The 13,609-nt window shown below is 47.9% G+C and overlaps 1 protein-coding gene across 5 annotated transcripts in view; it reads right to left on the reverse strand.

The window, feature by feature from the left end:
• Pacsin2 (protein kinase C and casein kinase substrate in neurons 2) overlaps positions 1 to 13,609 on the reverse strand; it is a 139,958-nt gene that overhangs the window by 12,550 nt on the left and 113,799 nt on the right. For all 5 annotated transcript variants that reach the window (XM_045152498.1, XM_045152497.1, XM_045152500.1 and 2 more), the window contains 5 exons: positions 11,190 to 11,346; positions 9,500 to 9,735; positions 7,912 to 8,067; positions 2,896 to 3,071; positions 734 to 854 (listed from right to left, as the gene is read on the reverse strand). In XM_045152498.1, the coding sequence (XP_045008433.1) occupies positions 734 to 854; positions 2,896 to 3,071; positions 7,912 to 8,067; positions 9,500 to 9,735; positions 11,190 to 11,346 (846 nt within the window). The remainder of the gene's footprint in view (positions 1 to 733; positions 855 to 2,895; positions 3,072 to 7,911; positions 8,068 to 9,499; positions 9,736 to 11,189; positions 11,347 to 13,609) is intronic.

Consider the following 13,609-nt stretch of genomic DNA (forward strand, 5'->3'; position numbering starts at 1 on the left):
ACAAAATCACACAAGGGACAGGTTGCTGATGTCCACAGCTAAGTGGTGAGGCAGATGCAGCCTAGGCTCTGGCTACCACTGAATCCAGTGAAGCCTCCAGGACCACACCTGAGGCACTTGCTGTTCTTGGCTCCTATGTGGGGAACTGATACCACATACTTAGTGCGTTATGAGGAGAGCCCCTCTTCTGGAAGTGACTTCTAGCCACTTCCCTGTTGTCAGGGAGTCAAGAAGGGTCAGATGACTCAGTCCTACCCTCAAGATGCACAGGCTCTTGAATTTTGCAACACAGAGCTATTGGAAGGTTCTGACCCACAAAATGGAAAAAGTGGCAAGCTCATCCTGAGACAAGACTCATCAGATTTCCAGCCTGAGGTATGAGCACGCCCCAAGCAAAAGATGAACGAGCTACCCAATGGCACTGACTCACTTTGCCCCAGGCAACTCCCTCCTGTACATCCTGTATAATGGGGTAAACACAGGTCCTGTGTGCCCAGCAGCTCCAGGGACATCAAGAAGTCCAAGAAATGCCAATAGTTACCAAGTGACAGGTAATAGAATGTCTGGGACTTTAAAAACAAACTCCATTTGTACTGTTGTCATGTATAAAACCTGCCTAATAAGTGACAGATGACAGAGTGAGGAATGACAATTGTGTTCTACAGTCCAACTCTGTGTGCTCAGGGCCCCTCCAAAGATAGCAGAGTCATAGTAGTGTACAGGTCTCTCCTACCTCGAACTGTGGCCAGTTCATGGCCATGCCCGGCCCATGATTGGCTCGGAACCACCTTAGGTCCTCCACCGTATCAGCTGCTTTGATGCTCTGCTCCAGGTCTCGGTAAATGGTTTTGTAGCTAAATCAGAGAAAGATGGCTCTATGAAGGGCAGTGCCAGCCACAACAGGTTTCATGGTCTGACTGCCCAACTAGTCCATTTCCCAGAGAGATCAAGAACACCATGCCCTGGCTGCTCCATGTACAGATGAGGACAATCCCCCCCCCCCGCAATCTGTCTTCCAACAATGAACTTGAGTTTCGTTCTGCATCAGCTCATGTTTGTGTGCTGTGTGGGTCAGGCCAAACTGAAGAAGCCACAGAAGAGTGTTAGAATGCTCTCCACCCCATCCCCTCAGGAAAGCCTGAGGTTTGTCTCCACATATGAAAGGCAGTGTAGACAGATGGGCAGAGCTGCAGGACTCTGGCAGAACACGGCCTGGCTGGACATGACATTTCCATTTCATCTGTATGGCGATCCTTTATCTTCTCTGAACCTCAATTTCCTTCTCTACTGAGGGGCATAATACTCTAAGGATTGAACTGTGACCTTCATAAACAGTATGCTAAAGCTGGGCATGGTAGTGCATGTCTTCAATCCCAGCATTTGAGAGGCATAGGTAGGAGGATCACTATGAGTTCAAGACCACCCTGAAACAACATAGTGAATTCCAGGTCAGACTGGACTACAGCAAAAGCCTACCTCAGAAAGGAGTGCTGGAGAAATGACATAGCAGTTAAGGTGCCTGCCTGCAAAGCCAAAGGACTAAGGTTCGATTCCCTAGGACCCCTGCAAGCCAGATGCACAAGGTGATACATGTGTCTGGAGTTTGTATGCAGCAGCCAGAGGCCTTGGTGTGCTCATTTTTTTCTCTCTATCTCTTAAATAAATAAATAAAAAAGAAAATAATATGCTGAAGTCTTCCAGATGTCACCTTTTTGCGTTAGGGTCTCACTCTAGCCCAGACTGACCTTGAATTCACTATGTAGTCTCAGGGTGGCCTCAAACTCACAGATCCTCTTACCTCTGCCTCCCAAGTGCTGGGATTAATGATGTGTGCCACCACACCCAGCTAAAACAGTCTTTATTATGGTAATCACCTTACAATAGGACAATACAGTCTGGTACTAATCCAACAGAATTGCTGTCCTTATAAAAAGGAGAAATTTGGATCAGACACACATGGAGCACAGAATATGAAGGTAGCCAAGGAAAGACAGCCAGGGACTGGATGGAGGTGGCCACAAGCCAGAGAAGCTAAGGACTATGGCAGACTCCAGGAGCTGGAAGAGGGGAGGAAGGGCCTGCTCTGAAGACTTTAGGGAGGAGCACAGCCTAGTCCACACCTTGACTTCTGACTTCTGTCCTCAAGAATGGTGAAATGACGACCATCTTTTATTTTCTGTCCTGCAAAGTTGTTACCATGTTACAGCAACCCTAGGAAGGAAGTAGGCCATTTACCCCCCGGGTGGCAAGGAAGAGAAGACAAACTGTGCCCATCCTGACCTTTGTTCAAGGCCAGTGACAAACATGACAGAAGTTACTTCAAACACAAAAGAGCAGGACACAGGTGCATGCTGTGCCCTAGCAACTGTACAGCAGCAGGCAGGTCATTGAGCCCCTCCCAGCCTCGGTTTCCATACTACTAAATGGGACAATGTTGCCTCCTTGACAGGATTATTGCAGATGGAAGGCTGGCAGAGCAGTTGGTGGGTGCAATGACTGTCCTGTCTTGTTTTATGAGACAGCGACAAGGGACGCAGCTTCTTACTAACAAGCCTTGACCTGCGCTCTGTGTCTCCGCGGTTCTGCCCCAGATTTCTGACGCTGGCTGTAGCTGATTCTAGCTGTGGTACCAGGACAGCCTTCCCTTCTGCCCAGACCCACTGTACAGAACTAGCAGAAACACTGCTTTGCCTGCCTCACCCAGGCCTTCCATGGCTTCAGGACGCTGCTCTGGGTGCCAGCTCAGCACATGGGCCTCCTGGGCATCAGGAGGAAGTGTGAGGAGACCTCTGGCTGACTCTGCTACCCTGAGACTACTGCACAGCCCCTGAGTTTACTCAACCACAGCTTCCCTCTGACTCCCTCCTAGGTGCCTCTACCTCAGGAGAAACTCACCCAGCCACGTTTGACAGGTCGAGATGCTTCTGAACCTCCAGCAGAACCTCCCGGAAGAAGCGCAGGCGCTTCTCTTCAAACTGCTGGCACTGCTCGAACACCTGCTCCATGTTCTCCATGTACTGCGGAGTGGTCTGGTCGAGCTCCTTCAGAGCCTTCTCATACTTCTCTTTGGTCTACATGGAAATCAGGCCCAAGACAAAGGGTCATTTCCATTCCGCCCTGCTTTACCCCCAGTCCAGGCTCTATCCGGGTCCCTGTGTTTCTCTGTGGGCAGCCCCACTCTTGGCATCTGCTCTGTCTCTCACTGGAGAACAGCCCAAATAGGTAGATGGACGTGAAGGGTAGTCACTGAAGCTCATTGTATGGGGATGCAAGCACATCACATGCCTGTCCCCACTCTGTCTGGGGGAAGGGCTCTTCCAGTCAACCCTTGGCCTACACCTGGCCTTGGCAGCTTTGGCTTGGAGAGTCACCTTGGCCAGATGGACCTGGGCCTCGCTCTTCTGTTTTTCTTTTTTCTTTTTTCTTTTTCTTTTTTTTGGTTTCTCGAGGTAGGTCTCACTCTAGCCCAGGCAGACCTGGAATTCACTATGGAATCTCAGGGTGGCCTTGAACTCACGTGATCCTCCTACCTCTGCCTCCCAAGGGGATTAAAGGCGTGCGCCACCACGCCCAGCTGGCCTGACTTTTCTTAACAGCAAATAAAGACATTTTCTGCTTCATAGTGATTTAGATGTAAATGACAGGCACAAAGCTGCATGAATTAAGCATTGACAAAGCCCTTACCCTATAGCCCACTCTGGCCCTCCCTTCTAGACCTTCCCCAAGAGGAAACTTGAGGAGGAGAGGAACAGTCGAAGCACAGTGGGATCTAGGGAGTGGTCAGTGGGCAAAGCATTTGCCTCGCCTGTGTGAGCACGGAGTAAGCGCCAGCCAGGCAGCGACAAGCTCATAGTCTCAGCACTGGGGAGGCAGAGACAGGCAGATCCTTGGAGTTTGCTAGCCAGTCAGTTTAGTCTCAGCTAGCAAGCTCGGGGGATGAAAGACCCTGTCCCAAAAAGAAGTGGCTGGTTTCCTGAGGAACAACCACCAAGGCCGTCCTTGGCCTCTACATGTATGTGCACTCACATGCCACTCACACACACAAACATGACACAGGCAACCTGTATTTTTGATCGAGGATTAATATCTAGAATACACAAAGAACTCAAAAACCAAACATCAAGAAAACAATTTTAAAAAATGGGCCAGGTGGGTATGGTGGTACACACCTTTAATCCCAGCACTTGGGAGACAGAGATAGGGGGATTAAAGGCATGTACCATCATGCCTGGCAATAAAAATATTAAAATAACAAAAACCTAAACAGAGCTGGGCGTGGTGGTGCACACCTTTAATCCAGCACTCAGGAGGCAGAGGTAAGAGAATAGCTGTGAGTTGGAGGCTACCCTGAGACTACACAGTGAATTCTAGGTCAGCCTGGACTAGAGTGAAACCCTACCTTGAAAAAACAACACAACACAAAACAAAGCAAGCAAAAACAAACAAACAATAAAACTAAACAGAGGGGCTGGAGAGATGGCTAACAGGTAAGGTGCCTCCCTACAAATCATAAGGCCCCAAATTCAACTCCCCAGGACCCACTTAAGCCAGATGGACAAGGTGGCACATGTGTCTAGAGTTTATTTGCAGTAGCTGGAGGCCCTGGCATACCCATTCTTTCTCTTTCTCTCTCTTTAAATAATTAAAGAAAAAAAAATTAACAGAGCCAGGTGTGATGGCACATGTCTGTAATTCCAGCACTGGGGAGACAGAGGTAGGAGGATTGCTATGAGTTCAAGGCCATCCTGAGACTACACAGTGAATTCTTCATCAGCCTGGGCTACAGTAAAACACAATCTCAAAATAATAACAACAAAAGTTCTCAAAAGAAGAAATACAAATGTCCAATCAATATTTTTAAAATGTTCAACATATTTATCCATCAGGGAAATGCAAATTAAAACTATTTTGAGATTCCATCTCACCATTGTCAGAGTGGCTATCAAGAACGTAAATTAGAGCCAGGTGTGGTGGCACACGCCTTTAATCCCAGCACTCAGAAGGCAGAGGTAGGAGGATCACCGTGAGTTCGAGGCCACACTGAGACTCCATAGTGAATTCCAGGTCAGCCTGGGCTAAAGTGAGATCCTACCTCGAAAAACAAACAAACAAAAAAAGAACACAAGTTACATCGGGTGTGTGGTGGTGTACACCCAGCACTTAGGAGGCCAATATAGGAGGTTGCTGTGAGTTCGAGGCCAACCTGAGACTACATAGTGAATTCTAAGTCAGCCAGGGCTACAGTGAAACCCTACCTCACCCCCCCACCCTGCTCAAAAAAAAAAAGCTAAATATAGGGCTGGAGTGATGGTTTAGCAGTTTAGGCACTGGCCTGCAAAGCCTAAGAACTCAGGTTCGATTTCCTACTACCCATGTAAGCCAGATGCACAAGGTGGCGCATGTGTCTGGAGTTTGTTTACAGTGGCTAGAGGCCATGGCACACCCATTCTCTCTCTTTCTCTAGCTACCTGTCTCCCTCTCTCTCAAGCAAGTAAATAAAATATTTTTTAAATGTTAAATAAAGCTAAATACGGCCTGCACATGCCACTCTTGGACATATACCCAAGACTGTCCTGCCAGAGTTCTTGCTCGTCCATGTGTGCAGCAGCTCCATTTACAATAGTCTAGATGCTCATCAGCAGACGAATAATGAAAATGCAGTACATATATACAATGGAATTTTATCCAGCCAATAAAACTGAAATTATGAAAGTTGAAGGAAGATAGATGGAACTGGAAATTATTATATTAAGGTTCAAAAAGATAAACATTGCATACTCTTTACCATATGTAGATCTTGGCTTCTAACTTTTATGTATGTTTATTTATGTGGAAGTGACTGTGTGTAGGTGGCAGGAAATTAGAAAGGGTCCCATGACAGGGAAAAAGAAACTTTCAAGGGATAAGGAGGGTCATAAAACGTATGTGTCACGAAGGTGAAAAGGAGAATACTAGAGGTGGAAGGTGGAGGACAGTGGGGGTGGGGAGTAAGTCAAAACCAAGGGTGCATGAAAATGACACAAAGAAACCTGCTACTGGGCCGGAGGGCGGCTTAACAGTTAAGATGCTATCCTGCAAAGCCAAAGGAGCCAGGTTCAATCCCCAGGATCCACATAAGCCAGACGCATAAGGGGGTGCATGCTTTTGGAGTTCATTTGCAGTGGTGGGAGGCCCTGGCATGACCATTCTCTCTCTCTCTCATTTGCCTCTTTCTCTCTCTCTCAAATAAATAAAATAAATATTTCATAAAAAATAAACCTGCTACTTTCAACAGTAAAATAAAACTGAAAGACAATAAAATATAAACTCTAAAAGCAAGTAAAATAAACTAAAACGGAAAAGTAGCATGGCCTACTAAATGTCCGGGGACAGACGGAAATGAATGACATTTCTAGAAAATGACTAAAGTGAATGCTCACAGTCAGGGATGGAGTCCACACACTTTCAGATTCTCCCCATCATGCTGTGCTATCCTGGTGCTATATTGTGTTTTGATTTAAAATCCAGATTGTGTGCTGACGAGTCTTGTAAAGGTTTCTAGCTAATGGGTTTTGGATTGGTTTGAGGGTTCTAGTTTTGATAAATTCATAGTTGAATGAACCACTAAGTGGCAGGACCTTGAGGAAGTAGGTCACTGGGGACATGCCTTTGAAGGATGCATCTTGTCTCTGGACCCCTCCTTCTGGTCTGTTTCCTGCCTGTCACAGGGTGAGCAGCCTTCTTCTCACATGCTGGATCCGACTCACCACACAAGGCCCTGAAACAACAGAGCCATGTGTCCTAGGACAAACCCTCTGAAACTGTGAGCCAATAAATACATAAATAAATCCTTTCTCCGTTTTTTTTTTTTTTTTTCAGGTGTTTTGCACAGTGAAAAGTGACTTAACACATGTGGCCAGGTGTTTTTGTTTTTTTTTTTTTTTTTGCCAGTGGCAGCTTCCTGGGATGAAGTGAGGGACATCAGGACTAGGCTCCCTATTTGTTACAAGGGTCTACATCAAGAGACCCTGATAAAGTAAGGAAGTTATGATATTTAAACAGGGTCTTCTGAGGAAGGTCCACACCTGCCTCAGGCCACTGTAGCACCAAGTCTTCTCCATCTGCCTTAGGTCTCAGGCCCAGGGACACTTTTCCCGGAGGGAGCCCTCTTCTCCTGAGGGCAGTTCCCACCCACTTCTTGGGGCCCCACTCCTACCCCTGCTGTTGCCCTTTCCTGCCAGGCACCTGTGCTCCCTTGTTCCCTTCTCCAAGCCCAGAGGCTGCGTATTGAGCCCTCTATGAACACAAGAAAGACTGTCTGGAGGGATACCCTCCCTTGCAAGAACAAACTTCCAAGCCACTCCAGTTGTTTGCCACCAGCTTTAGCACTATTCTGTGCCCACAACCCTGGAACTCTGGAGAAGCCCCAGCTCATAGACCCATGATGCATGACAGTGGGCTCAAACACCCAGCACTAGGGCACAGGAGCCTTCTGAACACAGTGGCTCCTTGGAACCTTTGCACATTGAGAGACACAGCTCCTACCTAATCAGGAAGAAACACAAGATGCCCACATGCCACACTGCGTGATGGCTTGTGGAAGAGGGAGAGGAGGCACTGCCCTCTTCTCCGGCACTCTAAGGCTACAAGAGGTTAAAAAACATGAAAGGAAGCCAGGTATGGTGGCACACACCTTTATAATCCCAGCACTTGGAAGGCTGAGGTAGGAAGATTGCTGTGAGTTCTTGAGGCCAGCCTAAGACTAATTCCAGGGCAGCCTGGGCTAGAGCAAGACCCTACCTTGAAGAAAAAAAAAAAAGGCTTCTCTCTCCTTCTGCCTCCCCACACCAACATGGATGTGCTTCATCTTTGTTTTTGTTTTTTTTAAAGACACTTTCCTGGACACTCAATTCCCAAGGATCCTGCATTTACCTTCAGAACATCCTGCTTGCATTTTTCTATCTTGTCTTGCAATTTCTTCAGCTGCTCGGGGTTGAGGGACGGATCTGCTTTGCTGCTGGCTTCCCGGGAGATGGCTGACTTCTCTTCTTTGCACGCTGTGTGGTGGGCTTTCTTCGCTGCTTCCACCTGCAGGCAAAGTCAGTTCTGAGCGCCCGCTGAAGGCCAGGGTCGCCAGAGACCACGCACTGTGGAACTGGGTGCGCTGCCAAGATGGGAGGGAAAGGCAGGCACAAACTATCACCGTAACCAGTCCTAGAAAAAGACCTCACTCTGCAAAGATTTACCAAGTACCTGCTCTGTACCCCACATGGTTCAGGCTCAGGGGACACCACAGAGGACAGAAGAACCCAGGGTTTCACGTGTGTACTCAAGCTGGGTGGACAATTCTAAGAATAATTAAATTAGAAGGTGTTAAGTCCTATGGAGAACAAAGTAGGGGGAGAGTACAGGGACCACCCCTAGGCATACACAACTCTATACAGAGTGTTGGAGAAAACAAGTACCTGGGAGCACAGGGAGCGCCTCCATTCCAACAGCTATTTTACTTACACACGCATATATTCATTCTCACTTATTTTATTTTATTTTATTTTACTTATTTATTAGAGAGAGAGAGAATGGCTGCTCCAGGGCTCTCAGCTGCTGCAAACAAATTCCAGATGCATGAGTCACCATGTGCATTTGGTTTACATGGGTCCTGGGGAATCAAACCTGGGTTCTTAGGCTTTGCAGGCAAGCATATTAACTGCTAAGCCTTCTCTCCAGCCCATCTATCTTTCTTTTACTTCTCCTTCTCTCTTTCTCCCTCTCATCCTCTTCCATGAGATGAGTATGTACTGATATCATAGTAGTGTCATTATAGCTGAGCCAATGCCACAGATCTCATTCTAGAGAAGTTAGTAGTAATGATCTACTGAAAGGGAACATAGTTTCATTATGAAGGGGCTCAAGGGAAAAAAGGAAGAGAATGGAGATGTAGCAAAAGCCATGATGTAGAAAAAAGCAATCAAAAGCTGGAGGACTCTGAGGGAAGCAGTAGAACTCCTGAGAAAAGCTGGGAGGAGGGAGCATGCAGTGAGGAATGGGAGGGAGGCAAACTACAGGCAGGCTGGAATCATGCCAAGGGTTGGGATGGCTGCATGATATCATCCAGTTAGCTAAGGCCTGATAGGCTGCAATGAATTTGGTGTCACTTTAAAAAAAGAAAGAAAGAAAGAGTATCAGCATTATTTGCAAAATTGGGAGAGAAATCCATGTAAGAAAAGGAACAAATTTGAACAAATCCATGACACTAGTCCAAAGGTCTGCGCTTCTGAGCAGGCCACTCCCCAGGCCTGGGTGGGAGCTCGAGTGCTGAGCTTATCTGGGGTCTGTAAAATGGCTTCAAGAATAGGCACACAGCAGAGTCTGAGAGCTAAGTTCAGGTCAGCCATCCCGACTTCAGGCTTGGCTTTTCCTCTGCCAGCTGTGCTCTCCTGTGGCTATGGCAGCAGCGGGAGATCCTGGGAATGTGGGAGGAGAGCCCTGCTAGTGAGGGGAGGAACAGGGAGGGAGGCACCTCTTTAAGCTTCTTAGCCCAGGGCTTCTGGGCTTTCCGGAAGCCATCCTCTGCTTCTTTGGTTTCCTTGAAGCCTCCCATCATCTGCTTGTGAAAGGCTTCCTTCTGCCAGTTCTTGATCTTCTCAAAGTCCTCATTCATCAGGGAGGCCTTCACTTCCAGGTGCAGCTCGCTCACCTGCTCCGCCTCAGACATGAAGGCCAACCAGGCCTTCTCCACGGTCCCATACTGCGGCCCTGGTGTCGGAGAAGAGCTAGGTTACTCAGCCCAGTCAGCAGTGGGGTTTCCTGTCACCCCTCAACTGTTCACACGGAAGCAGCCTAAGACACATGCATCTCATTTTCTTCTTTTTGTGATTTTTTGAGGTGGGGTCTCACTCTAGCCCAGGCTGACTACAAATTAACTGTGTAGTCTCAGGCTGGCCTTGAACTCACGGTGATCCTCCTACCTCTGCCTCCTAAGTGCTGGGATTAAAGGCGTGTGCCACAATGCCCAGCTCCATTAGAGGAGAGGGGACTTGGGGACAGCAGATATGACCACCCCAAATTCCTAATCTTTTGGGATTACAAAATGAGCATGTTCTGTGTCCTACCTTGGTTGTCAGTGCAAGGGTGACAAATGGACCAGAGAAGAGACTCAGCAAGGAGTTGAAAGAGTAACAGCTACTGTCCTCTGAAAGAGCTGGCCTGTCCCTGCAACTCCGCAGTGCAGCCTGCTCCATGGCCTTTGCCCTCACTCTGGGCCCAGTGCACTGAGCCACCCACAGGGCCTGCCCAGAATCCAGGGGAGAGGTCAGGCAGCATATCTACTATGGCTGACCTCTCACCTGGGACCTAGCTCTCCGGGTTGGTACCTCTACGGTCATGGTGAACGATCCAGCCATAAACATCCCAAGAAACCCCATGAAGTTGCTTCTGCCCTGGGAAATCCCGTAAATAATCAAGTCCCCCTAGTCGGGAAGTGAGTCCTACCACACACACTAGCAGCATCTCAATCTCTCTCTTTTTTTTTTTTTTTTTTTTTTTAAGGAAGCAGGGTTTCATTTCAGTCTAAGTTGTCCTGAAACTCACTTTGTAGCCCCAGGCTGACCTTGAACTCATAGCTATCCTCCTACCTCAGCCTCTGGGTGTTGGGACTAAAGACATGTGCCATCATGCCTGGCAAGTGCAGCATATGACACTTACCGTGAAGTCCTCAGAGCCTGTTGGAAGAAGGGGAAGCGAGAACCTCCACCACACAACACCTGTACTCACTTCCTCCAAAAGCCAACCACTTGTCCCCATCCCATCTGATCTGACTCACTACATGGCCAGGCTTGAAGGGAAACAGTGCCTGTCACAAACCAAGGTTCTGAGCAGCAAGGCCAGGGAAATGACAGGAACGTCCTCAAGTTTCAGCCCTCAGCAGCTGTTACTCCACTGCTCTAGATTAAGCTGGCACATGTGTCCTATGGATGGTGAGGAGGCACAGGAGCTGCAATGAAGCAGTCTTTTGACTCCAAGGAAAGATGACAAATGCTCATGTGGCCTGTGTTGATACACAGATAACAGGCACCCTGCTGCTCTCTCCAGTAAGAATGACAGTCCCAACCTGTGTGATGCACTTCTATATCAGCCTTGTGGCCCAGCAGGGTGAACAATTTGTCCAGGGCCTCTGACCTGGCTGACAGCCATGCCCATAGTCATCTTACCCTTGTCCACAAGTTGCCTCCAGCGCCGAGCCCACTCGGTGAGCTGCTGTGCATAAGCCTTCTCGATGCGTGCCCGCTCATGCAAGCAGTTCATAAGGTCACTGCACAGACGGTGGCCATCGTCAATCCGCTTCACAGTTCTCTTATAGTTCCCAACCTAGGAGACAGTGCCAGGTTGTGAGATCAGTACTCAGGGCAGCTTTCCACCTCCCAGACCCTCCCAGGAGTGGCAGCATTCATGCCAACCAGGACCCCCCGTAGTCATCCCAGAGCTCACCCCATCATCTCAGTCCAAAAGACACCCCGTGTGGTTAGACCATAAGTTTCCCTGTTCTTACCACTAACAGGAACAGACAAGTCAGAGAATCGGTGCTTCTCAAGGCACCCCAGGGCAGACAGTAGCAGAAACCCAATGGTGGGTCAGGGAGGGAGGCAGACTAGAGCAGGGCAGGACTAGGGATGCCTGCCAAGGCCTCTCCAGCAGACCAGGAGGACAAGGACAGCTTCCCAGAGAAGGAGCGCTCTCACTACAGCCCTCTGGTGTCATCACGTTAGATTATTGCTACTTCCCAATTAATTCTAGTAAGCATTAGTTTTTTAAAACATTTTATTTATTTGAGAGAGAAAGAGAGAATATGAATGGGTGTGCCTGGGCCTCCAACTACTGAAAACTAACTCCAGACACATGTGCCACTTTATGTATCTGGCCTATGTGGACCCTGGGGAAACCTTGGTCCTTTGGCCCTGCAAGCAAGCTCCTTAATTGCTAAGCCATCTCTCCAGCCCCAGCATTATTTTTTTAATAAGCATTATTTCCCACCATCTGTGTACCAGGCATGGAGGTAGGTGTTTCCTATCTGCAAATATTACCTAATCCCTAAATAGAAATAAATGTCCCCATTCAAGACAGGAGGAATCTGAGGCTCGGGGCAGCTAAGAGTCTGCCAAGACCCCAAAGCTATAGTGGCTGGGCCTGGAGACTAAGGTGATTTTTCAAGCAGCCTCAGGTAGGATAATCTAGCTCTTATCTGCTTTGTCAAGGGCAAGGTGAGTTGTGACTTTCTTTTCTCACTTTCAAAAAGAGGAACTAGGTCATCTAAATTAGAAATAGTAAAAGAATATGTCCCATCCTTTGAGCTGTGGACTTGAAAGGGTACAGGTGCTAATACTGGAGGATCCTCAGGAAACAGGACAGAAAAATGAAAAATTATATTCTCATCCTTTATCTCCCACTGCCTCCAAAACTCCTAGCCACTCTTCTATCCATTTTGCCTTTATTAACTCTGCCTTGCTGGCCTCCCGGCACTTCTCATTCAGTCGGTATGAAACCCCAAAGAAGGGTGGTGTGCACCTCCCCTGCAGAAAGAAGCTGCCTAGAGCACTCCTGCCCACCCTTCCGGAGCTGTGTGATAAGAGCTAGAGAGGACCTGCCATGGCGGGTGTGTGAAACCTTGCAAAGGGCCCAACACATGGTCTTGCATGCAGATGGCAGGGGGAGAGCAGGGGCTGTAGTAGCTTGAGGAAAAACTGCCTCTGAAGGACAGAGCCCTAAGCAGGCTGAGGTGATGACCCCTTCCTGTGGAACCCAGAATCCTGCTGACCCGTGTAGACTCTGGAAGGCAAGTCACCTGCAAAGCCTTTTCCAGAAACCTAGCATGACTTAGGTCAGTTTGCTAAAGGGTGGGAAGCTGTTCTTACACTGTTATTCGTGCCCCTTCAGCCTGGGCATGACCTGGCAGTATCTCCTCAGCAAGGCTAGTGATTCAGCAGTTCACCAAAACATCCAGCTAAAGCTGAGCTCTGACTCAGTACACCTCAGCAATGCTTTTTGAAAAAAAAAAAAAAAAAAGTTACAGCTTACTGGAAGTGACAGCACATGCTTGCTTCCCTTAGAATAAAGCCTCCTAGTCACTTTGGAACTTTATAGGGGGATATACCTGTGTGACTTAACATAGTACTTTTTAAAAAAATTATTTTATTTTTATTTATTAGAGAGAGAGAGAGAGAGAGAGAGAGAGAGAGAGAGAGAGAGAGAGAGAATGGGCATACCAGGGCCTCTAGCCACTGCAAATGAACTCTAGATTCATGTGCTACCATCTGCATGTGGCTTACATAGGACCTGGAGAATTGAACCTGGGTCCTTGGGCTTTGCAGGCATGTGCCTTAACCACTAAGCTATCTCTCCAGCCCCATAGTACTTTTTAACATTTCAAAAGTTTAGCCAAGTATGGTAGCACACACCTTTAATCCCAGCACTCAGGAAGCAGAGGTAGGAGGATCACCATGGAGGCCAGCCTGACACTACATAGTGAATTCCATGTCACCCTGGACTAGAACAAGACCCTACCTCAAAAAGCCAAAAAAAAAAAAAACAAAAAGGTAAAGCTATAGAAATGCACACACATTCATGATCACATCCA

The sequence above is a fragment of the Jaculus jaculus genome, chromosome 6, assembly GCF_020740685.1.
Source record: "Jaculus jaculus isolate mJacJac1 chromosome 6, mJacJac1.mat.Y.cur, whole genome shotgun sequence".
NCBI classification, from domain to species: Eukaryota; Metazoa; Chordata; class Mammalia; order Rodentia; family Dipodidae; genus Jaculus; species Jaculus jaculus.